General features: G+C 42.8%; 1 protein-coding gene across 1 annotated transcript; it reads right to left on the bottom strand.

Annotated features, from left to right (window-relative positions):
- myo7bb (myosin VIIBb) lies at positions 1-24,205 on the bottom strand (the record flags this gene model as incomplete). The annotated part of the gene is made up of 46 exons (XM_080544031.1): positions 24,110-24,205; positions 23,774-23,926; positions 22,781-22,965; positions 22,408-22,529; positions 22,149-22,291; positions 21,746-21,859; positions 21,356-21,509; positions 21,108-21,184; positions 19,996-20,115; positions 18,395-18,537; positions 17,920-18,130; positions 17,261-17,396; positions 16,952-17,121; positions 15,633-15,773; positions 14,563-14,721; positions 14,351-14,443; positions 14,065-14,159; positions 13,784-13,868; positions 13,355-13,573; positions 11,973-12,194; positions 11,486-11,740; positions 10,881-11,042; positions 10,669-10,743; positions 10,458-10,585; positions 10,029-10,155; positions 9,789-9,908; positions 9,371-9,544; positions 8,126-8,353; positions 7,534-7,701; positions 7,095-7,212; positions 6,510-6,636; positions 6,173-6,345; positions 5,490-5,671; positions 5,128-5,240; positions 4,816-4,972; positions 4,263-4,414; positions 3,873-4,028; positions 3,661-3,766; positions 3,449-3,562; positions 3,239-3,332; positions 2,149-2,279; positions 1,688-1,873; positions 906-1,022; positions 672-755; positions 364-483; positions 1-93 (listed from the first exon to the last, which is right to left on the bottom strand). The coding sequence occupies exons 2-46, from the start codon at positions 23,882-23,884 to the stop codon at positions 1-3; spliced, it is 6,360 nt and encodes a 2,119-aa protein (XP_080400157.1). The 5' UTR covers positions 23,885-23,926; positions 24,110-24,205.
- Positions 24,206-27,919: the final 3,714 nt, after the last annotated feature.

Genomic DNA, 27,919 nt, shown 5'->3' with positions numbered 1-27,919 from the left:
TCATGAGAACAGCTGATTTCTGGGTCGGACAGCTTGTCTCTCATTCTCGTACATGTTGATGTAAGATGTCAAGAGGTCATCCATTTTGTAACCCTTAAAAGCAAAGACATATATAAGACTATGTATATAGTGTAAAGTCACATTGAATACTGGCTAAAGTGCACTGCATATTATTACACCAGTCAAGTGCATTAAGTCACTCTGATCTGATGGCTCTGTATATACATATTATTTCTACATCAATTACTATAAATATTTACTTCAATAAAATGTAATTGATTTCTTTACTGGTTTAATAAATCTAAACATCTTTCAGTATGTTGCCCATTTGATGAGAGAGAAAACAATTGGAAAAGCCCTCACCAATGAAGTCTCACAGAGAAAAGTGTTTCCTTTCACCAGATTGCCGATGGTCATGTGGAAGTAGGTGGTCCCACTGGACCAGTTAGTTATGCGACTGAAAGGGTGCATGACCAGCAACTCCTGAAGTTGAGAGAAAGTGAACATTTGAGTATACGGTATTGTTGAGTTTAGGTGTAACAGGAGGCAAGTTAAAGTCAGCCTTGTTCAAGCAACATCCGTCTGTGTCCTCTAGATGAAAGTGGATATACTGTAAGTCACTGACAATGTTGATAAAATCATATAGTCATATAATGCAACGGTGCCTTTACCTTTGTTTTGGGGTTTATGAAGTTGACTCCTTGCTTGCTGATGGCAATCAATACAATACTTGGGTAGCTTGGTTCAGATGTTTGCTGTGAGGAAAGAAGGTCAATAACAATTTGTCTTGTGTGCATCCTCTGAGCACATTTGTGCCACCTTCAGGAAAGTTGTAAATTATTCATAACATGCTACCAGCAAGAATAGTTTCTGTGTTAAGTTGGCTTTGCTTGCGATCAACTCACCTTCACTTCAAAGAAAGCACAGCCGAATGTTGGCCAGCTAGCGATGGTTTGCAGGAAGGTTACCTTTGCCTCATCCATTGTGATCCCAGCCTGCTTGTTGTATGATGAAATGATATGCTATATATGGGGTAGGGGGGGGGGGGTTCACAAAAACAACCGGTCACACTTCAGATTAAGTTGTGTGGTAACTGTAATTACTTTCGTAACAACATTGTATTATTACACTGGTATTTGCTTTGTAATTGCATTGCATGGAGTTGAGCATGTTATTAGTTAAGTGCAATAAGGAGTGTTTTGTGGACGGTTACTTATTTCACTTGCGTAAAGGCCAATGCACACGGCGTGCGATTTTGTCGCACGACAACATTCGATTCTCAATTCACACCATCGAAGTGTGTGGGTGTGAATGGAGAATCAAATGTTGTCGTGCGACAAAATCGCATCGCACGCCGTGTGCATTGTCTCATTCAAAACAATGGAATCGAATTCGCGGTGCGACAAAATCGCACGCCATGTGCATTGGGCTTCAGTCACAAAACTCCTTATACGATGTAATACGATGAACTAATTACTTTGTTACAACAACCATAATGGATTTGTTTTTATTTCAGATTGTATAAAAACATATGTAGGCATCTGCTTTAAAGTGAGTGTGTGTGTGTGTGTGTGTGTGTGTGTGTGTGTGTGTGTGTAATAGTATGCAAAATAAAGTGAGAAGCAGAGTGTCTATTACAGCCTATGTCTCAGTTAAAACGCAGTTCATATTCTCTCCTTCTTCCTACCTTCTTCCACTCATCTGAGGACATGGTCTTCATCTGGTCAGCTGGCACCAGCTCCTTCAGCATCCTGGGGATCATCACAAACTGGGACTTGTCTGTGTCCACTTTGACCCTGAATAGGAGTCCTGCCAGATTAATCATCTCCTCTTTGGTGCACTTGTGGTATCCCCTGAGGTACTTTGGTAGCTCCTGATGAGAGGAAGATTTACTGTGTGTTAGCTATGTTCCAATGTCTACATTGGAATACATTACCGCTTAGAATAAAGCAATGTGTTGGCCTTGTGTTTGTTTACGAGAGTTGCCACAACCTCCAGTTAGTGTTACTTACCAGTGATCTTCTAGACTCTAGAGTGAAGTAGGATTATGCTCGCACAAACATAAGATGTAAGTTCTGTATGTCTCTGAACTGAGAGTAAAAGCTATGTTTACAACCGTATCTGCATGATCATTTAAACTGTGTTCACCTGTGGGAAATGGAAGTTTAGGTCAGCCGTCAGGTCTCTTCCAGGAGTCACGTTGAACCACAATTTCCTTATGAAGATGACCAGGTAGGGCATCATGGACGGCGCTCCTGAAATGCAAACCCAGTTGAGGCCTTTTGCATACTGGCTTCCATACTGGCTTCCATACTGGCTTCCATACTGGCTTCCATACTGTCTACTCTACCATATACTTCACTCTAACATAGAATTTCTGTGAACATACAGTACACCCTCACTTCATTGCGGCCACAAATTGGACTCCTCCCACTTATTATAAAGGAATATGGATGTAAAAAGCATCTTGGTGTATCAACTAGAGTGAAGGTATGTGGTTAATCTATTTTAATGTGAACGATGACTGTACAAAAGGCTGTGGAGAAAATCTGACTAAATAAAATAATACAATTAAAATAAATATATATATTACTGTGTATTTATGAGAGGTGTTATTAAGAGTGTATATTATTGTATATGGAGAGATACTGTTGGTGAATTGTCACAAGTGCATTATTATCATTGTGCCTGTTATTTACAATAGTACTCTTTATGCCCTCCCTTTGTAGACAACACTGGAGGTCTACCTCTTGCTATTTAGAATCTGACCAAATAACAACAAAGTGCCGTGCCCATGTGGTCTGCTAGGACCTGTACTGTGCCCAGTCTTACATTGTTGTCTGAGTCATCTGCTAGGACCTGTACTGTGCCCAGTCTTACACATTGTTGTCTGAGTCATCTGCTAGGACCTGTACTGTGCCCAGTCTTACATTGTTGTCTGAGTCATCTGCTTTCTGACACCCAGGAGCCAATACACAGTTCCCTTAGCTATACTCAACATTCCCTTTAAATATTGGCTAATGCATACCATTAGCATAATTGCTACTGTTAGTACATTGGTTATCATTAGCGTAAGACTATCTGGCTAACATTTCAATTGCTGAGTGTAACATAATATATGCCAGCTCACACTCCAAAGGGACTGACATTGCGGTGAGTGCATACATTTGTCAGTACGTATGGTCCCAGTGGGAATCATAAGTTCATTGTAGCCTATTGATTGAATTATATAAATTACCCTCTTTGACTTTCTTTGTTTTCTTTGGTCTTTCTTGATCTTTGGTCTGCTTCAAACTGTCGAAAAAGTATTGTTGATCATCCAGGCTCACCACCTGAAGGCAAAAAGGCATGAATTTGACAGTAAAAATCATTCACAGTCAAATAAATACACTGCATCTTTAACACTGATCTTAATTTGAGTGTGCTCTAACAGAAACTTCAACTCAACCTTGTTTGTTGTTTTCATGAAGAGACTGAAACCGTCAGCTGAGGCCAGATAGAGCTGAGAGGCGATACTACGACAGAGGTCTCGATTCCTAGTTGTTGATGTCACCTCGAAGAGCTAAACATGAGTAACACACACATTCTTGTTCTTTCAGATAAATGGGTAACACTAATATTACACAGGCAAGTACTATAGAAGGTCGTACCCTACTGTACCTCAGCTGTGTCGTTGGGGAAGTGCACTTTATGGAAGATCTGGCTGCTGTTCTTCTGAATGGCTTCAACCTCCACCTGGTGAGGTGGAAGCTTCCTGGGCGGCATACTGGAACAGACCACCATTGCGTTATTGCGCTCCTCCCACTCACTTTTGCATGTAAAACCTCTATACAACCAAACATGATCATGACATATGCGTTTGCAGCCCCTACCTGAGCATTCCCTGTAGCCTTTGCAGGCAGTCTGCATGGAGGGGTTCTCTGGGGCGCGACTCGAGGAAGCGCTGGGTGTGTTTCAGCAAGGTCTGACTGGGAGGGAAGAGGCCGGTGCACAGCCACATGAGCTGCCAGCCATGGTCTACACTCATCCTGAGAGAGAGAGAGCAAGAGAGAGAGAGTGAGAAAGAGAGCGAACAAGAAAGAGAATGAATGAGATAAAGTAGGGATAATGATCGAGGGAAGGAAGGGAAGGAAGGGAAGACGGTTGATAGAAAGAGGGATAGACAAGGAGGATGCATTATTGATTATTGCCATATACAGTACGTAGGAAGACATTCTAAACATGTTACAGTGCATTATTGGCCAGTACCACACATACAGTACCTGCTAACGTTACTGGTCATCTGCCTCATGATCTGGCAGTAGACCTCGTCTTGTAAAGCCACATGCTCCATTGCTGGGCCAAAGATCTGGTCAGTGAGCTCTATGGGACTGCGCACCTGTTTGATGGGGTAATCTCCCATGTACTTTAAGATCGGTGAGGGAAAGGTTAAGGACTACAGAAAAAACAGCTAGTCATGTCTATCAGTTAATTTAAAGATACAAGTCTTTTTTTCCATTCTTCTTAGTTGTAAAGAAACAACTTCAGTAGGTATCCACTACGCCTATGCTCTGTAATGACATTGCAGCAGCAACAGTACCGACGTTTTCACCATTCTAAAAAATCATCTCAAGAAAAAGATTCTTAAGATCTCCTTTTCTAAAAAGGTATCCAGTACCAATGAATACCAACATTCCATTCCAACAATACCAACACCGTCGTCTCTTCTACCGTACCACAATCCAAACTCTTCCTCACTATTACCCAGCGTTATCCCGAATAACGATACGTATATAACCAACAGTTCCGAGGGCAGGGAGTCTGTCAGTGAAGGATATCAGTGAAGCAGATGCAGGCCAGGTGGCTGAGGTCCGCGTTGCCGACCAGGCTCCTGAGTAGAGGCTGTTTGAGGGGCTCTCTGGAGTTGGCCCACAATTTCTCTCTGCCAGCCCCTCTGGCCAGACCTTGGCGGCCCCCCTCCTTACCAGGCTGCCTGTGGACCACAACCACATGGGGGAAGGGGGCAGGGAGGATAGCAGGGAGGATAGCAGGGTAAGTAGACATCTCTGAAATACTTTTTTTTACTTTAAAGTCCCATACAGTTTTGGAATCCAAATAGATATTAGAGGGAATATTGTGATTGGATACCTGAAGTACTCGAAGGAGAACTCTTTCAGTGAAATAGGGGCCACAGTCTCTCCCCTCTGGACCACGTTCTGGACCACTGCCTTTTTCTGGTCTGGGTTCAGATTCAGCAGGCTCTGGTGGTTCAACAACACAATTAGCCAAGCCACAAGGAGTAGGGTGAAGTTGTCCCTAGACTCTGGTCCTGTTTCAGTTTTGTGTTTTAATGGTGATGGTTAGGAATGTGGAGTGTAAGCTGATCCTATACTAAGCCATGCCTACAGTAGGGGCAACTTCACCAATGATTTGAGAATAGGTGTACTCAATTGCTTTCTATCTACTCAGTCCTATCAGATACAAGAAAGGGGGAGAGACTGCCTTCATACCAGTGTGGTGTCACTGGGCTTGTTGAGGGTTGGCAAAACCAGGACAGTATCCATGGCAACAGCACCAGTGTTCACAGTCCGCTCATTAGTCGCTTTGACCCAACCTCGGTCGGGGGAGTATTCTCCGTCTTTTACCATGACCAGCATGTCTCCTCTCTTGTAGCTTAGAAACGTAGGGTCGTCTGCAGAGAGAGAAAGAGATTAATAAAGTTAGGTCACTCTTTATAAATGCTAACTTAAGTTAAGTTTTTGTTGTTTAATAATTTAATTCTTCAAAATATTCATCAAAATTCACAGCCATCCTATGTGGATTCATCTGGTTCTCCCCTGAACACTAGAGGGCGCCATTTGTTAATGAAAGAGACTATAGCTACGTGACATCATAATGTACAAATGGACATGTACTGAGTATAGTTTTGAAAATAAGTATTGTCTCGGTAAAGCTTGTTCGTTATCATTTAACGAATTTAATGTTGAAAATGCACCTGAAGTGTAAAAAGTCTTAATCAATATCAATATACAATACACTATCACATCACATAATAACGCCCCAAGATATGTTCTGCAGTCAAAGTTACTGCACTATGATGTGCTTCTATGTTTCCTTTTGCTGGGCCCTAGCCTATCATTTACGAAACAACAGAGCCTCAGCGATGAACAAGCGAGTTGTACTCGTCTCATACCCTGTCTGTTGACATCCTGCAGAGCCACGGCGTACACTGAGCGCTCCCTCAGTCCGTCCAGGTACATCTGGATCAGCTCAGCCATGTCACCTGCGTCCACAGCCTTCAGCACGAACTCCCCCCTCAGTGTCGTCAGGCACACAGACCGCTCCTGACCGCTGGTCCTGCTGTCACTGAGAGGCACGCAGATCAGACGACAAGCAGCATACATGAATAACATTTTCTATATTTCATATAACAAAGTATGTTCTATTATGTATCTATTCATGTGTTATATTATATTTTATAAATATGATATATTTGAGAGGACATCCTGGACTGGACTAGCTGTCCTTACCTCATCATGTTGACCCCAGTCACCTCAGGGTAAGACAGTTCCAGGAACTTTTTCTCTTTGCCGTCCATAAAAAAGATCCCATCCCAGTATATGGCCACAATAAAGCTGCTTTTGGGTTGAGGAGGTCCTATTGATGTACAAACACATCACAGACAACCACCATCATCAGTCCAAGTTGTGAAACCAGTAGTTAATGTCATGAAGACAGTAAAACGTGTCAAAGTGTTTGATTAAAGTGACAGTAGGCAAATTGTAATCATTCAAACATTGCCAAATGACCCTGGTAGCTGTAGCAATTCAGTAGTGACATTGGCAGGGTGGCAGAAGATCTCAGACCACCTTTATTCCATCAAAATGGAATTGTCGGAAACTGAAGACTGTACTCTAAGTCTAAATGACCTACTAGAGGGGCTATGAGTCTTGTTAAATTCCGTATAAATGCAGGAAATATGCTTTAAATACACACATGACTGCACCTTGGTACAGTTTTCTGCAATCTGGCCTACTGCCACTTTAAAGTAAGATAGAACCTCTTATCTTGTTCATCTTATCTTGTTCATACAGCGACACCCCTGTTCGACTCACCTGACATCATCGTAACCTCATAGAATTTGGAGAAGAAGATTGGCCACTCCTGACGAGCATAGTCAACCACCTCACCCTTCACGCTGTCGGTGCTCCTTCTACCATTTATGTGAGCAGCCTGCAAAACCTCATTTTATTGAGCATTCATCAGGGGATTATGCATACAGTCTAAATAATGCTCAGTTCTCTTCAGGTCTCTCTTGAAAAATATATTTAATCTCAATGACACTAACCTGGATAAATAAAGATGACAATCTGTTTGTGAACTGAAAATGGTCCATTGTTTACCATGAGGACGTTTCAAGTAATCAACTCAATTCCATTTGACTTTTGTTCTTGCATTGAGTGAATTTCAATTCTAATTGATCCCAACCCCAATTTACAGTATATAGTGCCAATTGATTTGGGAAAGAACAGATGCACCTGGGTGACAGCGTACCTGTTGGTGTGCTGTGGTGATAAGCTGAACCCACTTGGCTTGTGACTTCGTCTCGATCAGTGTGGTGGTGATGCATTCCATCACCACTTTCTTTGCATTCTCCCCACTGCTGGCTGACCCAAACTGCACATAGTAGTGCTTTGCTGCCAGTTGGACTAAATCATCTTCCTAGACGAAAGACAATATCACACACAATGATGTCCAATGATTTGTCCAATCAATATCACACACAATGATGTCCAATGACTTCTACAGCAACACAGCAATGTTTAGCGAATAACTATTTATATGAGTTTCATGAAGTGGAGATATTTTCATTGGACATTGAGAATGTTTGCACCCCACCATGCTCAGAGAGAGACGTGCAGCCCTCCTGTTACCATGGCAGCATTGTTGTAGTGCTATCCACACTGACTGTGTGGGGAAATGTGGGGGAAAATGGCTCACCATAGCTGGGTGGGACTGTGGGGTGGTGTACTGTAGAACGTAACTAAACTTGGGTTTAGGATGGTGATGAAAACGGTTCACCTGGCCAGATTGCACTGGGTGGAGAGGCTGAGGGGTGTGGTGTAATGTAGAAAAAATGGTTCACCTTGTCAGAATGGTAATCCCCAGCCTTGAGGCCTCGGATGACCTGTTTGTAGATGAGATCAGTGCTGACGGAGTCGACCGCGCTGTCGTGCCAGGGCAGAAAGAGCTCCTTACGCAGGTACAGTCTCCAGGGAGCGTGCTGCTCCTCCTCGCCCTTCCTCCTCACCTCCTGCTCGCACTGGGAGATGGCGTCCATCACATGCTTCCCACCGCTACCCAGAGACCACACCTGGGACGTGGCACGATGACAAGGGAAGCGCTAGTCAATATATTGTATATGGTTCTAGGAAACCTAAATAAATGTTAGTCTAAGGCCCAATCCCGTTTCCCTTTCCAACCCCTATGGCTCATTTTGGAGTGCCACTCACTTTGGAGCCAAGGCCTCCGAACAGAGCCACAAGGACAACCCTTCAAGACCCTGATACGTCATCAGAAGTGTCGTGGAAAAGCATTGACGCTCGCGATCCATTCACGACCTAAGTTTCATCCTATCAATTGATCAAACACGTCATCAAATAAAAAAGAACAATGCTTCATTATCAGGCCAGTTCATGACAGAATAAATGTTCTATTGGCTAGCAACCTGTGCTCAGAGTTCTGTGAATCGCGCACCGATGGCATGGTGTATTTCTATGGGAAGGCTGTTCCATTGGACTGCCCGAGGCGGGACGTCAGGGTTAGTGAATAGCCCTATTGGGCCTAAGTCTAGTCCCTTCTCAATGTTGAAGGAAGGTAAATGATGAAATTTAGCAGGTTGTTGATCATGACTGATATTAAATATGCATGGCCCTCTATGGGTCAGTCGGTAGAGCATGGCTTCGGTTGTGGTTTCGGCTCCCACAGGAACCATAAACTACTGAAAAACGTATCCACTGACTCACTGCAATGTAAGTCGCTTTGGATAAAAGCGTCAGCTAAATGTCATATATATGTTACGGTACATGTGGGAAGACGGTACATGTGGGAAAACTAGGGTTAGGGTTAGGTGCTACGGTTAGGGTTAGGGTTAGGGGTAGGGGTAGGGTTAGGGATAGGATTAGGGTTAGGGTTAGACATGCCAGCATGTACCAAGTCGACGTAGCACCTAACCCTAACCCTAGTTTTCCCACATGTACCGTATTCCCACATGTACGTAACATATACATAAACTGGATTTTCAGCACCTACAATGTTAATAATTTCTATTCATCTGCACTTTGACCAGTATCAGTTACTCCTACAGTAAACGTTTGAGGACTTCTCTCACCTTATCGTAAAGGCCGATGTAGAGGGAGAAGCCATAGTTGTCCTTGAGGCTGATGTTCTTGGAGAGAGCTTGGCACACCTCGGTGCAGGTGCTGGCTGAGTCCACGGGCAGGCTGATACTGCGGCCGTCCATCAGAGCCACAGACACCAATATGGGCTTCTTCGTCTTGGTGGCCTTTCCATGGGGAAACGGGGGACAGGGAGGATACTTAGTCTCTCTGAGTTGATTGTGTTTACATATCAGTATCGACCTTCACTGTCATTGTCGTTTTCACTTCTAGCTTAGACGCTGCCATCTCTCACCTGCTTATGTATTTGCCAACTTTTTGTTCTTCCTACCTCTTACTTAAAAGTGTAACTATGTGTCATAGGCAATTACAACCTTCTCTAGCTCCATCCGACTCACACAGTTCTCTTACCTGCAGCTCTATCCAGCAGGGGGGTTCACTTCTCTCTTTGTTGACCACGATGCGACGCAGACGCTTGGCACAGTAAGGTCCATAGCCACTTGGCCCTCTGTGGAGGAAGCTCTCCAAATACTGTAGAATAGAATAGAACAGGGGTTGTTGCACTGTATATGTCATAGATTGACAAGAGAGGAGATACCGAGTATACTATCATATATGATGGGGGTGAAAATATGTCCACTTTTGACTGACGTTCATCAGCAGGTCTGTAGGGTGGAAGATCCCCAGACAGATGGACAGGAGGATCCAGCCTCGCAGGGCACTCTTCTTGTTCTTATTGTTCACCAGCTGTTTGCAAATCTGACAGTATATCTCATCCCTAGAATAGAATAGAATAGTATAGAGTAGAATAGAATAGAGTAGAATAGAATAGAGTAGAATAGAGTAGAGTAGAGTAGAGTAAAGTAGAGTAGAGTAGAGTAGAGTAAAGTAGAGTAGAGTAGAGTAGAGTAGAGTAGAGTACAGTAGAATAGAATAGAATAGAAAGCTTTATAGAGAGGGCTTCTAGCTGTGTTTTTACAGTGTGACATCAATACATACTCATATATGATGTTATTTAATTTCAACGAAACACTTTTCTAAACATTGAATTGGATACCATTTTGTTATTCACTTCCTTACCTTATGTCTGGCCTGGATATGGCGTATCCGACAATAATGTGCAGTTGTTCAAGTGATGACATTGGTCGATACAAAGTGGGCCCCTCTCCAATCAAAATGCCCCCATCTCCCTCATCCATGATCTCTGGCTGGAGAACCACAAGGACTCCATTAGCATATTATTTGGCAACGAATACTCACTATTTGAGTACAAATCATGAGAATGTCTGACCTCTTCTAAGATAGTTGAAGCTCTTCTGTTCCCCGTCCCTCCACCTAGTTTCTTTTTATTTTTTCGAAGTATTTTCTGATGGGGGAAAAAAAGTACAGGGCATCTTTGGTTATAAATATAACTTTATTTTCTGATGAAAAATACTGTGTGTATCATTCTGTTGTGTTGGATGAGACTGACAGCGTGTGCTTGGTTAGTGAAATGTGCTGTACCTGATCCAGTCCCACCAGATGGCTGAGCCTCCTACCCTGCCCGTGGCCCAAGTTCCTAATGATGTCGCTGGTTGTCGGGGTGGGGCGCTCTTGGTTTGACTGTTTAGGCTCAGGGACGTCCCCCATGAAACGCAGTATGATCCACCACACTGTCAGACAGGCCTGAGGAGGAGGAGGAGAGGGGGGAGAGGGGAGAAACAAGGCAAGAGGGAAAGTAAAAGGGGAGGTTATCATTGACAGGGTTCCTAAGAATTTTAGACCTGTTCTCGTCACCATAGCTTCTTGTCATCCTCGAGGTGATGAAATTAGGGATTTCACTGCCATACAGACAAAAATTTGTATTTTTTGGGTTCCAGCTTGATTAATTTCCATGTAAATAGATGTGGTCGGACTGATTTCCTTGCAGGATCTCATTTTTAGGCCGAATAACTGTAATTTGAGACCTTTTTAGGGCGTATAAATTGGATTGCTGGATTGTAGACTTTAAGGCTTTTTAAGACGCGAGAACGCGCGGGAACCCTGCATTGAAGGAAATCATAAAAGGACACATTTTTCCTCTGCGGTTATCCAACAAAAACGTTTCATTCAATAACGTTCAATCTTACCAGCGCGTCTCCCTCATCGTCGTGGTAGAGCAGGGGATGCCGGAGCCTCTGGGTGATGTGGGAGTGGGTGGCAGAGCGCTGGAAATGCAGGGCGCTGAACTTTGAAAAGGAGAACTCCTCATCATCATCATTGTACTCCTCCACAGGTGCCTCTTCTGGCACTGGTACAGACACTGTCACTGGGGCCACCACCACCACGGGCTCCTCCCGCTCAACCTCCCGCTCTATCTGCTGTGGCTTCTGCTTCTCCAGGTCCTGGTGACAAACAGACCGTCCCATCAGGTCAGCGGTCAGTTTGTCAACATGTCAAATTCTAAGTATCAGGACGTTTTGGAAAACGTTCAATTCTAAAAGGCACTACCAAGTAATTAATAGAAGAATGGAAATGTATTAGCAGCGTTACTTGGTGATGGGGGAAGACAAAAGACAAAGAATATGGGGTCAATTGTACAGTATTGAACTAATCCTCCACTGGTTTTAGCCTAACCTCAAATCCCTCAGGAGCCAATCCCTCCCGTCCTCCAATGGCAGCAGCTGCAGGCAGAAAACCAAATATTGTCTCTACTATCTCCAGCTCTGTCTGAACGACTGACTCTGTGGCGGCGAGCTGTTTTTGTCTGAGGATTTCTTCTAGCCTCCGTTGCAGCTCCATCTGCTGCTCCCGAGCTGCCTGCTCCTGAGCCCTCCGCTCCTGGGCTGAGAGGAAGGCCTAACACACACACACACACACACACACACACACACACACACACAGAGAGGGTAAAGAGTTATTTACATACAACACACACACATAAGGACATTTGAAAAGCGGTGTCTGCGGAGGGTGTGAGGCATCATTGAAGAGCCCTCTCACGGACTGTTGGCCCTCCTCCTCCTCCTCCTCCTCCCTTGACCCCTAGCCCCCCCCTATACCTCTACCCCCCCACCCAGCCCCACTCCACCCCCCAACAGGAGGAACATTTCAAACCCCCCTATACCACTCAAGACTTCAGTTTAGCTTTTGCACCACTGCTGTTTTGCACACTGTACATATGCCCTAACTGTACATATTGTATTGATATCCATTGCCCTTGTTGTGTACATATCATACTGCACATATCTTAACTGTACATATCTTTGCTCATGTCTGTACATAACACACTGTATATATCTTTCCTGTACATATCATATTGATATTCATGCTCATATATTGACTTATTATATTCATATTCATTGCACGTATACTGACTTTATATTCATTTATTTATGCTCACTGTAATACCCTATACTGTCCCACCATGCACTGTCCATACATTCATGGCTTTTGCACTATTGCATCTGGTTAGATGCCAAACTGTGTTTCGTTGTCTTTGTACTTCTGTCAATGACAATAAAGTTGAAACTAATCTACTCTACTCTAATGATAATACTATCAAGCAGGTCTGTCTAGTCACCATATCGGAACAATGCATAAAGGGCCTCAGCGACACCTCTGAAATTGTTATCTGCCACTTGAATGGTGGACAGGAAGGCTGTTGTTAACCACATGTGTGTCTCTCAAACATGTAGTTGTATTTTAACTGCCTTTCATTTACCCAGTATACTCTGTGTACCATACAATACCATTTTACTTGGATAACACACTTGACTAATTACTACTTACTTGACTAAAATGCTTTTGGAACTGCAAGACATCTTATTTCACAAGGGTCCCTAACATTCCTCCACACACACACGCGCACGCACACGCACACGCACACGCACACACGCACACGCACACACGCACAGACACACACACACACACACACACACACACACACACACACACACACAGCTGATATTCTACCACATCAACAACACATTGTCTCTCAGAAGATATCAGACACTCACATCTGTCCGTCTCTTGTTGGCCGTCTTCCTGGCCAGCATCCCTCTAGTGTGGGCCTGGAGGAGCGTGACCGCCTCTTTCCTGCGCTTCCAACTCTTCCTGGCCAGGTAGCCGCGCACCTGTGTCTGCATGGTGATGGCTGCCGCCCGCTCCCGCAGGTACCGCAGGCGGGCCCGTCGACCGCGGATCTTAGCCTGCAGACGCTCAAAGCCATGCTGGAGCTGCTCCAACGACAGGAGAGACAAGATGATGATCAGGTTGAATGTTCTTGAAACACATAATCCCAGTCAGAGCACCCATGTGCTTTCCTCATACAGTGGTCTTCAATAAACAAGATTGTTTGTGAGTAATTCTTAAGTCTTGTACATTCCTCATGTTTTTTTCATGTTGACGCGGGTGACATTGGTATATTTAAATGTGGCTTACGGTACCTTATGGTAGAATTGCTTCTCTCTGTAACCTCTCCAGTATTTCTGCACAACCTTAGCAGCTTTCCGTTTCTTCACAAAGCACTTCCTGCAAGAGGGGGAATAGGACTTGTGATTTGCGTGCCTGGGGTGATAGCTATATCACTCAATTAGAGGTTATAGAGTTTTTAAGATTATTTCAGAAGAGCATCAAGTGGTGTTATGATACTACCATGCCAAAACTCCACTGCCAGGGTTCTCACTCACACAAAGCTGTGGCAGCACCAGTTCCCTCTCCTCCTTACCTGTCTTTGTGGCCAAGCATGACCCTCTGGATGATGACGGCTTTCCTGTTGAGCTCTTGTTCTCTCTCCCGCTCCAGCAGGGAGTCATGGGCATCCTGACAGGAAAAGGGATGGAGGGCTCAGAACATAAACGTTTCAACAAGAATGTTTCAACTGTAACTCAGTAAGGACGGCAGGCAGCCTTGAGATTAGAGAGGCTGGAGTTAGTTAGGGTCTTAGTTAGGGTCTTAGTTTCTCTTTTTCTTTTACATTTTGGGACTGTCGGGACTCCATTACTCTACTCTACCTTTAGAAAGATTTTTGTCGTGCCAATTTTCCACCCATCCTGTCTTGTGATCACAGCCTTGCAGATGGCATCACAGCAGTCTGCTGCAGACTCCTGGGTGAGAAAGGAGAAGATTGGTACCAAACCATGAACACAATAATACAGGCAACAATGGTAGATATCAGCACTAACAACCCTCCTCTTCTTCCTCCTCCTGAATAATGAAGGCTCACAGTTTTGGGGTCACAGACAGTAGTCCGCAGGAGCACCCTGTAACGATGCAGGAACTCCTTGAACGTGTGGCGGATCGGATATCCCAGTTTCCGGATTCTGATGGTGTCCATCATACCAGAATACCGCAGCTGACGCATGCACAGCTCCCTGTCAAAGACCTGAGAAAGACAGAGATGAGCTTGGCCCTGGAGGGGATGTTGTATGTTTATTGCAACAAGTTGCAGTACATTGTCCATATACTATTCATAGTTTGGTGTTACTTAAAGTCAGTGAATGTTGAAAACCCATGCAATACACATAGCTACAGTGCAATGGGACATTGTGTGGTGTGACTTTGACCCTGACATTGCGCCATATAAACTGAATCAGCTCATATATTTCTAACTCTGTTACATACGTCCTGTATGTAACAGAGTTAGAAATATATGAGTATGTATGAGTATATATATATATATATGGATGAATTTCGCTGTGTTTGAGCAGCCCTTTGTTTTTACATGTATTGTAACGATTTCTGTATAGTTGTATCCACTGATTTAAGTTTATGAACATTTTGCAGCACTACCCCAGATTTCTGTATACTGGCTAGCAACGTTTCACATTCCAGTTCCTGCGTTTTATTTGCTAGCTCAGACGATGTCAAAATGTATATTGTATTTTATTTTACATACGCAGGTCTAAAAGAATTGCAGACACCAGGAAGACAAGTTATGTTTTGTATGTCTTCCACCCAGGTATGTTGCTCCACATAATGTAAATAGCTTTCACGTTTAGATTCATATTGTGTTTGTATGTATTTGTAATGTTTGAAGGAAATTCTGTAAACAAATGATCCTATTATCAAAAATAGAAAGAAAGTAGTAGTGCTAGAATAGACTACTATCTGAAGAGGTCTAAAAAAATTGCAGACACAAGGAAGACAAGTTATGTTTTCTATGTCTTCTATGCCACCCAGAATCACACTACTGAGGAGAGAATAACGTGATTAAAATAAGTTGTTGCCTGTCCTTCCTTCAACTGATTGACCATGGTTACACATGGTTTCCTTGCGCTGGCACCACAGTCTTACCTTAGATTTCTTGTCGTCATTGGGTTTGAAGCAGCGGATGAAGAATGGCTGGCAGGCAGCGAGGGTCCTCATCAGGGAGTCTAGAGACTGGCGGAATTGACCACTCAGCGTAGACACCTGCCTCCTGCCGTCATTCTGGTTCTGTATGGGAAAGGAATGATAATAAAAATGTGTTTTGATTCTGAATTGTAGACCATTGTCAATAATTATGCATTATGGGAAAGCCAGTTGTCATGTGGAGAGACTGGAATTATCAGTGCAGTACTTTAGTTTTTAGTTTTAAAAGCCTGAACTTTTTGCCTTAAGAAAAAATGCTTATACATTAGGGATGGGAATCGAGAAGTAGTATTCTCCCATTTCATCCATTTTAGATGATGACAGACAGACAGTTGCTATTCCTCCCAGAGAAAGCAGACATGCACATATTTCTGCAGAAGAATTTAGATTAGATTCAACTCTATTGTCATTGCAGAGTACAAGTACCAGACAACGAATTGCAGTTTAGCATCTAACCACAAGTGCAAATGCAAATAGTGATATAAAACATGATAGTGATAACTACAGTATGGCAAGTACGCTAGTTAGAGGTATATACAAGCGATCGATAGCAGTTATGTACAGTTAAGGTAGCTATGTACAGTATGGTGTATACAGATGTATAAATTAGAGGCTATATCAAACCATATCTACCATTCTACATGTAGGGGGAGGGTTCTACCATTCTACATGTAGGGGGAGGGTTCTACCATTCTACATGTAATGGGAGGGTTCTTGCAATGTAACATCCAAGAACCCTCCATATTCTACCATCACTCCGCCTAGTTCAATCCAGAACGGCTTTTATTCTGAAAAATGTAAATAAATTTCAACGTTGTTGAAAATCAATGACACACTCATTTACATTTACATTTTTCAGAATAAAAGTCAAAACAATTTGATTTGACTCCGCCAAATTCACTGGTGAAACACGATACGATAACTCTGTGAGGGTGACGATACGAAGATACGATAACTCTGTGAGGGTGACGATACGAAGATACGATAACTCTGTGAGGGTGACGATACGAAGATACGATAACTCTGTGAGGGTGACGATACGAAGATACGATAACTCTGTGAGGGTGTTTCTCTGTGAAGGTGTTTCTCTGTGAGGGTGTTTCTCTGTGAGGGTGTTTCGATATCGTATTTGGAGTCGTGTGGTCGGAGATACGGGAGTGTGTGTTGAAAACGATGACATAGAGTCACTAGGCAGAGATCTGATTGACCCCGAAATTGGGCTTCGGCGTCGTTTCGTTGTGGTGTTTAGGCTTATTACTCACCCGTAAAGTGCCCTTAGGTGTCATGACGATCTTGTTGTTGTTGCTTGGGGCCTTGACTGCATTTGCAGTGAGCTCTGTCTCAAAGATTTGCCTGAGCAGCTTGTTGCTAGACATGTCAATCAACTTAATGATGTCAGAGCTGACAGCATCCCTGTTCTTCTCCAAGAATCCTATATGAAAACAGACAGCTCACTCAAGTAACATGCATTCATCTCTTTATATGTGTAGCTTATACTCATGCACATTTGATGAAAAATGTCAACTGTTGATCAAAAGGCTGTTTTATGTTCCCACTCTTTTTCTGGATACCTTTTGAGTCATAGTACACCACCCCTGCAAAATGGTGGATCCCAAACTCCGTGTCGTGGGTGCTCTTGGACGGAATGTAGATGTTGCTCCTCTTATGAACCTCGTTAATCTTGTTCAACATGGTGACATCAGTGCCCTGCAATGAACCCTCAAGGTTGTCAGTATACCTCACCAATTCATAATGCCTCACCTCTCACCAGTGAATTCAAGATCACATTAGAGATGGGGTAATTTCCCTTCAGTTCTCATAATTCAGAAATTCAACTGACCATAGGCACTCACTAGCTTTGGGCTCGTTAGCTTTCTGCCAGCATTTAAGCTTTAAGTGATTAAATGAGGGCTAGACCTACGTGTATTACAACCTGACTGTTACCAGTTAGGCCTATACAGTATATTGTAGTCGTTGATGGACAGTAAATGTATAGTGACTGTATTTTGTAATATATATATACGTATATATGTTTTATATATATCATTATGTACTGTTATGTGTTTTTATGTGGGTGTAGGTGTCTGACACCACAAATGAAGTAAACTGAAGTAATTTATAATCTAATCAAATTTCACACAGAATTTGTTTTGCATTCAGTCAAAACTACCCATCACATTCATATTGACCTCTCTCTGCTGACAAGAGGAAGACAATGTTGCTATGGTACCTTGGGAAAGTGGCTCTCCTCGTTGATCAGGGCTAAGACATTGAGGGGTTTCTCAGCCAGCAGGTCCAGGGTGTGCTGGTTGTCACTGAAGCTGATGTTCTTCCACACAATCTCCTCTTTGGTGTATTCCTCCTGCTCCAGCTTGAATATGTGACACACAAAGAACTGCTGCAGCTGCTCGTTGGCAAAGTTGATGCACAGCTGCTCGAAGCTGTGAAATGTATTTGGGTTGTCAGATTTGGGTTGTCAGATCATCAGCACAAATTCAAAGGAAAATGGTTGGAGGACGTTTCAACAGAATGAATAATTCAATACATTTTAGATTACTTCATATGTACAGCATTTTGATGATTTAATGATAGACTTAATATAGTATAAAATGTCACATTCAGTGCATTTCACATTCGCTTCTCTTTAAATCTAGTAGGTCAGAGGCTTGTCCTCGCTTACTGAAGGGGTTCAGCAGACAGCTCACCTGTTCGTTTGGAAATTCTCAAACCCAAAGATGTCTAGCAGGCCGATGGAGTGACGGACATATTTAGGACCGTTAGTTGGGGTCTTGTTGATGGCGGAGTTTATTCTTCCAACAATCCATAAAAACAGTTTGCCATAAATCGCCTAGATAAAGAAGGAATAGTAAGGAAGAAATAACATACACTTTTCATAGATACTATGGTGGATTTCTCTTTAATTGTGGGTTCAAATGTGTATGTTGAAAAGCTTAAATTGTGTTGAACTGTACATGTTGAAATGACCTCATGAACTCAAGGAGCCAGAGGAATTTGTCATGTGTTCGGGGAGATGGGCCAGGGGAAGCGGTCAAGCCCCCACCAGCCTACAATCAACATCAGTGTCTGGGAACTGAGACAAAAGCGCCTTATCAATGATCAAATGGGTTTACAGGAATAGGCTCCAGGAAGGCAGCCAGGAATGTGGGCGCCTATGTAAATGATGATTTTATGATGGGTCACCATGAAATGGTATAAAGGTGTGTGCTGAGTGGTGTTTTGGAGTTGTTTCTTGCCAGAGTAGCTCGGCCTTATTGCTGGCAATAAAGATCTATGGGGAAACCAACATCTCCGGACTTATCAACTCTCCGGAGTATCGAAATAAAGGTACTCCTTCCAGTATAAATCCATGAGGCAGTTTCAGGCAGTCCATAGACACTCTGATTGGCAGAGCTTGGATACCTTGACACTCTGATTGGCAGAGCTTGGTTACCTTGACACTCTAGCCCCGTTCACACATACAAGCCTTCCCAGTAGATTCCATGCAATTTCCAGGGTCGGCGTATGTCTGAATGCGATTGACCAGGGAAATCCGCCCGGGCATTTACCCTGGTCGAGACCATGTATAATTCCATGGAAAGTACCGGGTCGCGGTAAGTGTGAATAGAAGCCTTAAGATTGCCTGGTCAGTCTCCTTTCACAGCTGTCCTGCATCACGCAACCGGCAGGGCAGAGTGCATAAGAACTGCCCCAGACTCTGAATATCGCTACTGCTAAATATAATTCCACAACTGGACACTACTTAATTTCCAATCATAGTGGAGGTATGATATATGGCAGATATATATACACACGGTTCTTTGGTGGAAAGGCTTTATTTTTTTAAATACGAGTTGACTCGCTGGAACGAGACTGGCGTGCAAGACCACCACACACCACATATCTGCCACGTATCATACCTCCGTCCCACATGTATTTATCATCATATTTTTCTATATAAAATGGAGGTATGATAAGGCAGATATATATATGGTACATGGCAGTCCCACGCGCCCGTCCCCCTCCAGTTCTGCATCCAGTTGAATGCATGTATTGAATGCAATGATTCAAGTAGATCGCGCAACCAGGGAATTACCGACATGTGTGAAAGGGAGCAACACAGGAATCTACCGGCATTTGGCTCATGTGTGAACGGCGGAAATGCCCAGTCAACACAGCTTGGGATTCCATGGAAATTACAGGGAACGATGTGTGAAATAGGCTTCTGATTGGCAGAGCTTGGTTACCATGACACTCTGATTGGCAGAGCTTGGTTACCATGACACCCTGATTGGCAGAGCTTAGTTACCTTGACAAAGGCGTCTCTGCAGTCAGAGGCTTGTTCAGTGCTCAGGGGCTTAGTGACTCTCTCTCTACTGGTCAGGAAGGAGCGATGGGTCAGACTCACGGCCAGAGCTGTAGACTGCACCTGGAGGAAACAGACACATCATTTACAAATGAACATCTATCAAAAGTATTGAACTACGAGTTTCACCAATTTCACCAGTCACGTGACCCGGGGCAAGATGGTCACTTGAGATTTTTGCTCCGCTCCGCTACAAACAATAACTCTACAGTATGTTAGAGATGCCTCCTAAAAAACAGCATAACAAAGACTTTTAAACTTTTTCGAATATGAAGATCATCAGCTGCAAATTTTTGTGAACAGTGTTAGTGAAAACTAGAACTAAACTCAACATGGATCACACTCGTCACATTCAGAAGTTATTACTTTTTCACTAAACAAAAGTACTTTGAAACATTGATCGCTCAATTAATATGATAAGAACACTGTGCGGCAATGTTTCAAGTGATCCACTGACTATCAACAGTACGTTCAGAGATTTACAGTTCAGAGAAGACCAAAGCCAACATTGCTTCCTGTTTAAATAATATCTCTATATATTCACCTACTATTACGGAGGAGGATTGTTCGAGTTTTAATGCGGCATTCACACCGGAAGAAGTTTGGGCTGCGATTCAAGCCATGCCGAATGGGAAATGTCTGGGCCCAGACGGGTTTTGAGTCGAATTTTGGCCTGAGATCCGCCCAATCCTTATGTTAGCGATCAATACATTTTTAAAAAAGGTGATATTCCACCCTCTTGGAGATATGCTTCCATTAGTCTACTTCACTTGGATTGTTCACTTCACTTCACTTGGATTGTTCCTCATATAGACCTATCAGCTTACTCAATGTGGATTATAAGATAAAGTAAAAGTACTGGCCCGCAAAAGTACTGGCCCGTAGACTTGAAAAGGTGTTTCCCAAAATTATGAACCCGGACCAGGCAGGATTCGTTATGTCAAAGTATGGCACAGATAATGCGTTGTGCGTTTAATATTGTACACCACAATTATTTAAAAAGTATGTGATAACATACAGATGCGTGAGTGTGAAATGGTTACAAAAATGCTCACCTCTATCAATTTCGCTGCAATGGTGAAGTGATCTGATGTCCTGATATCAGAACTCTCCATGTTATTGATATCGCCGGCTTGAAAGTAAAGAACAACAACATTAACACAAATGTTGGCATTTCACAATATTTGGCTTCTGAGGTTTTGTGTGTGTTTTTGGGGGGGTCAATATTGGACATGTCATCAATAAGGTCATAGGTTATAAATCCAGGTAATACCACCAAGGCCATTCACCCACAGAACCCCACCTTCAAAGCTGATGTTGCCCAGGTGGAGGAGGGCAGCCAGCAACTTGAGGATCTCCCAGCAGTGGGTCTCTGTGAGGGTGAGGATCTTCATGGCGGAGCGGACACGGATGTAGTCTTTGGAGTCGTCACGACCCTCACAGTCAATATTGTCACCCTATAGAACACAAGGTCAGAGGTAACATCCCACTGCTCCATCTCTTGACGAAGTGACAGCTATAACCCTTTGTCTCTATCAATGGTGATTCTAAAGGTATGTACAGTATGAGGTAGGTATGTACAGTATGCTGATCAATATTGTTTAGGGTACCTCAGTTACTCTGTAGTAATATTTAGGGAAGATATGAGTACCCGCCTAAGTAATAAAACCTTGGTCATAAAGTAGTTATTTACCTTCTTAAGGTAGTTGAATTCTGTGGCATTTCCCAAAGCTAGTTTCTTCTTCTGCTCCGCTGTCATCCCTGCTAACATGCAGTAAAATATGTGGTAGTTTCGCTCCTCTGTAGCCTTAAAATTAGGGATAAATTTTGCATTACATTCACATGAAGATGAGAGATCATTTGACCTGGATACTGAACAATCTAGTCATGAATTTGATGGATCTTATCAAAAAGATTAACTGGCTGTTAACAACAAATTTACAAAATTAACAACAGGTTTACATAGTCTTGAGAGCAAATCCGTTTATAAGGCAATTAGCCATCTGATTTCCTAATTTTCAAAACTTTGTTGAAAGAAAGGTAAGAACATCTGCAATACGTCAGGGCAAGCTGATTTGTTTGGATTGACTGAGTACCTGATGGCAGACACGAGACCTTTCCAGTAGGTACTGCTCAATGCGAGCTCCTTCGATGGCACCCTCTTTGTTGAAGAAGATCTCCACGTATTTCCCAAAGCGGCTGGAGTTGTCATTGCGAATTGTTTTGGCATTGCCAAATGCTAGGGGACACAGTAAGGACCACACATAAGTGAGTGCTAGGGGACACAGTAAGGACCACACATAAGTGAGTGCAACAACAGCCTAAGCTGAGCTAGAAAAGAAGAAAGTAGCCTACCTTCCAGAATGGGGTCGGCTTCTAGTATCTGCTGCTCTATCCAGGAATGCTGTCCACTCACTGCTGCCAGGAACTGCAGGACCAGTTTGGTGCTCTCTGTCTTCCCTGCACCTGACTCCCCACTGAGAGGAAGAGAGAAAGAAAGAGAGAGAGAGAGAGAGAGAGAGAGAGAGAGAGAGAGAGAGAGAGAGAGAGAAGTAGAAGCAGAAAAAGAGAGAGAGTGCAAGCTCAATGGCAACCTTTTGAAAAAGGTAAAAACAGCTCCTCATTGCAGGTAAATCGTTGTCTTCCTCAATGCCTGATGAAATCTCTCTCGATTTAGCATTACATAAGTCCTTATGGATTTTTTTTTTTTTAAAGCCTCTAAACTCACCTGATGATACAGCACTGGTTCCGCTGGTGGTGGTGCATGTTGAAGTAGCAGGTGTCAGCAATGGCAAAGACATGTGGGGGCAGTTCGCCCAGCCTGCGCCGATGATACAGCTTCACCTGTTCACTTGTGTAGAGGGGCAGCTCTTGGTATGGGTTCACCGCCACCAGCACAGAGCCTGTGTAGGTCTAAAGTGGACGCAACACAACGGCATAGGGTTTGATATTGACCGAAGCACACCAACAACCCCACATTCTAATCCAAAGGGTCACACATATAATACAGTAAAGTCCGTTTTTTACGTCCGTTTTTAAAAAGAATTAGAACTCATGTGTCAATCACGCTTGCACACCTAATCCAAAATATTCATGCATCATCATTTTTATCGGGAACAGGTTTGATTTTCTGCGTTTTCCGCGTCCGTCAAAAGCCTTTTGAGAGTTGCTTTTGACCACTCTGCCATGGTGTAAGGGACACATCGTCAAGTTAGAACTGCAGGACAGTTGGATTAATGCTTACGGAAGTACATGTCTCAAGTATTATCTCGGCGGTTAGTCGAGTTAAAGAAAAGCAACATACAGGTGATAATTCACACAATATAATACCACGAAAGCGTACGACACTAAACAATAACATTCATTTGGGTAGCATCATACTCAAATTCAGGCAGAAGGGCAAGGTCCGGGCAGGTGCACACACTGTCACAGACTGCCAATGCATAGGTACATCATTCAGCATGGTTATATAGCTGTTTCTTTTTCTATTCTCAAGAAGTGACAGGAGCACAAAATCATCCTCACTGCTTGATGACTACATTTTGCATATTGCGAGATTTCGCAACGTCAATATAATAAAATAAAAAAAACACATCGGACGTCAGTGTGCAAGGTCTCTGTGCATAAAGTTTTTTTTCGGATGACGGATTTAAAAATACTCATACGAAAAAAAGGGCATCAGTGTGCAAAGACCATAAGTGTGATTAGCTAAGGGACCCACATAGATGTTGCCCTGCCTGTGACGGACGAGAAGGTTCCTGAGGAGCCCGGCCTCGTTCAGGTCCCCCAGACGGATCATGTCGTCCACCCCTTCCACAGAGGTGGGGTGCATGACCCTGATTGAGCTCTCCTCCTTCTGGGACACCCTGTGTTCCTTGAACAACAAAACAGGACAACACAGGAAGTCATGGGCTGATTCAGACACAGTATGTGTACAGTACAGCAGACAACCCCAACTGTATATTTGAGATCAAAGATGATTATTTTGGATTTTGACCTCAATGGACCATATGCAGGATACCATGTTGTATATGTTATAAATAAGACATATTGTTACCTTTCCTTCGTCATCGACCAGCAGCTGTTTGCCAGTGTTTGTTATCTTGACCCGTGCTCCAATGGGCACCCCAATACTGGACTCCACCCAGACCCATTCACCCTGAAAACAAAGAGCATTAGTCAAGGAAGGGTAAAAGTAATGTCAACTAAAGCAACAGATTAAGAATTGAATCCTGCATTGATGTTGGCCCAAACATTTATATTTCCAAACCAATTTTTTAATGGAACGGAAACAGAATTGCACCTCAACACTGAGGTTGGATAACATCTATACAATATTGGCAGGCTGGACTTCACTCTAAACCAGTAACAGAATGACAGTCAAGGCTATGGTCAAGGCTATGGGTAGTCAAGGCTACAGTCAAGGCTATGGGTAGGTTGTACTGGTAGTCATATTGGTTTGCAGGAAAGGTACATTTATATTGATCTCATACGATCAACAAGGTAAAAAAAACATTGATGATCTTACCTTTCTCAACATTACCAGAGTGTAATCCTCCTATTCCTTGAAAGTACGGAAAAACATGAACACAAGTTATCTATTTGCCAGAAGTATCTGTAGAAAATATATTAGAATGTACATAATACAGTAGTAGCATACTATTTACAATACAAAGCTCAATGCCATCAGCAATTAAGCTCTTTACATGACAAACAACACAAAGCTTAGGTAAATCAAAGAGCAGTGCTCTTAAATGAATTACTTAAACGAGTAATGTAAAAGGTTGGACCAACAATTAAAATCCTCACATGTCCTAACCAAAAAGAGACACAGCAAAACACCCTAGAGCTTTTCTGTACCTTATAACGCCTGTGAGGATGGTCTTCATTGAATCCTCAGTCCTACAATTAGCTCTGGATTTTATGTGTTTGTAATAGCCCTTACAGAACCCACCTGGATACCAGGAACAAGGAAGAGGGTGACTCCCTGCCTTGACACATCTCTTTTATGGCACTTTGACTTTGATCGGTCATGCAGACTGACGCAGAGTTACTGGAGCCAGGAGCAAAGTCAGCTCCTTAGCCTTTCTGTGTGTGCATTTGGCCCACTCTGGGCTCTTTAGCTCTTGACTAGCCCCCCATGCTAACTTTGAACCTTCACCCACTTCTACTGATTTGAATGAGAACAATTTCAACGAAACTGCGAATGGAATAATTTATATGGATTTATTATAAGCGTATCACTTGGTTCAGCTAAGTGGTTATTTAGACACAACTGATTAAAAAAGACATCACTGTACATTCCGTAGAGTTCCTTTTTTTATTGATTCACTGACCACCATGTTAGATCTGTGACCACTTATGAAACAGAGGAATTGGCCTTTGGACCCATAGAGGGAAAATCAGCAGAGGCACTGGTCTCTCTATTGATACTATAGCAATAAGGTCGTAAATACAGGGATAGTTACTCATAATTTGGTTTGAGGCTGGACCCACCCTATATGCAATACTGCAGTTTAGATTGCCACTGTATCTCAAGATGTACAGTAAGTAATGATGCACTCATTACTCACTGCACGTCTTGAGATACAGTGCCAATTGCTTGTGAGACAGTAAAACAAAATGGTTTCCTAAGAGTAAGAACATGTTCAAAGAGTGACTTCTGTTCCCTCTAGCCCTAAAGTCACTGCCTACAGCCCAATATAGCTGGAAACTGGACAACTAATTAATCTACATCATGATTGCCCTGGATGTAATCTATAATATTTATTTGATTGAACAGAACACATAGTTTGGATGGGGGGAAAACAATTACTGGGGCCCAATTATCCTTTTGGAATTAGAAACATACAGTTAGGTCCATATATATTTGGACTGACAGAATTTTTGTTATTTTAGCTGTTTACCAAAACATGTTCAACTTACAGTTATATAATGAATATGGGCTTAAAGTGCAGACTCTCAGCTTTAATTTGAGGGTATTCACATGCAAATTGGATTTAGATATAAAATAGGGTTTAGGAATTACAGCTCTTTAATATGTGGTTCCCTCTTTTTCAAGGGTCCAAAAGTAATTGGACAATTGAATCAACAGCTGTTTCATGGACAAGATCTGGGCTATTCCTTTGTTATTTTTTCATCAGTTAAGCAGGTAAAAGGTCTAAGTGGCATTTGAGTGGCAAAAGTGTGGCATTTGCATTTGGAAACTGTTGCTGTGAACGCATAACAGGCAGTAAAAGGATCTCTCAGTGCAAGTGAAACAGGCCATCCCTGACTGCAAACACAAACAAAAAAAACATCAGAGAGATAGCAGGAACATTAGGAGTGGCCAAATCAACAGTTTCATATTATGAGAAAAAAAAGAACATTGGTGAGGTCGGCACCACAAAAAGGTCTGGACGTCCACGTTAGATTACCGTGGTGGATGATTGCAGGATCCTGTACATGGTAAAGAAAAACCCCTTCACAACATCCAGTGAAGTGAAGAACCGTCTCCAGGAAGTAGGCATATCATTATCCAAGTCTACCATAAAGAGAAGACTTCACGAGAGCAAACAGAGGGTTCACAGAGGGTTCACAGAGGGTTCACCGCAAGGTGCAAACCATTCATAAATCTCAAGAACAGAAACGCCAGATTAGGTAAAAAACATCTAAAAAAGCCAGCCCAGTTCTGGAACAGCATTGATTGGATGGGGCTATTGTTAGAGCAAATTATCAATAAAAGCAGCCTGTTTCGTTTCAAGATGTATAAGAAAAGATATTTAATATTCTTCTGCAGAAGGAGGAAGTTTACAGGTTCGTCAGACGCATCTGAAGATTCAAAGTTCCTCGTAAAGTCTAGATCATTCATTACATCTCAGTATTTATGCACTCAGGTACCCTCAGGTAAGAGGTCCGCCCTCGGGTGGGGTCTAGACCAATCATGAGCAAGGGGTGTGGGTTTGTACATGGATGAAGAAAGATGATGGGGGATGAAGGTTAAGGGGGAATCGGCCCCCACTTTCTCCTAGAGACACAAAGGTGGAAAAGGAACACAAAGGCTACAACTGGTTTAGTCTGGTTTTAGAGTACTGGGTCTGGGGAAACACAAAAGTCCAAAACTGCTCTAGATGGCTTAGTCCATCTCGGTAGAAAAGAGAGCAATCAGGTCTTTGTAATCATTTAAATGTGTCTGTTGTCTAGCCAATGTCAAGCTTCAAGTAGAGACACTGGTTCCATTGTGTGGTTACAACAGGAAATCAGTTTCTATAGCTTTGCCCTAGATATCCAAAGTTTGAATCTTAAATGTAAAAAAATGTCTTTTTACATATAATAATTTTCTCTCACACTATACAGTATGGACAATGACCCAAAACATACTGCAAAAGCAACTCATTACTTTTTTAAGGCAAAGAAGTGGAATATTCTGCAATGGCCGAGTCGATCACCTGATCTCAACCCGATTGAGCATGCATTTCACTTGCTAAAGACAAAACTAAAGGCAGAAAGACCCACAAACAAACAACTGAAGACAGCTGCAGTAAAGGCCTGGCAAAGCATCACCAAGGAGGAAGCCCAGCATTTGGTGATGTCCATGGGTTCCAGACTTCAGGCAGTCATTGCCTGCAAAGGATTCTCGACAAAGTATTAAAAATGTGCATTTTATCTATGATTATGTTCATTTGTCCAATTACATTTGAGCTCCTGAAAATAGGGGAATGTGTATACAAATGGTTGCAATTCCTAAACGTTTCATACAATATTTTTGTTCAACCCCTTGAATTAAAGCTGAAAGTCTGCACTTCAATTTCATCTTGATTGTTTCATTTCAAATCCATTGTGGTGGCATATAGAGCCACAAATAGGGAATTTGTGTCATTGTCTAATT

Source organism: Nansenia antarctica (assembly GCF_963989245.1).
Source record: "Nansenia antarctica genome assembly, chromosome: 13".
Classification (NCBI taxonomy): domain Eukaryota; kingdom Metazoa; phylum Chordata; class Actinopteri; order Argentiniformes; family Microstomatidae; genus Nansenia; species Nansenia antarctica.
The sequence above is the reverse complement of the archived record's forward strand: the minus strand, read 5'-3'. Positions and strand labels throughout refer to the sequence as shown.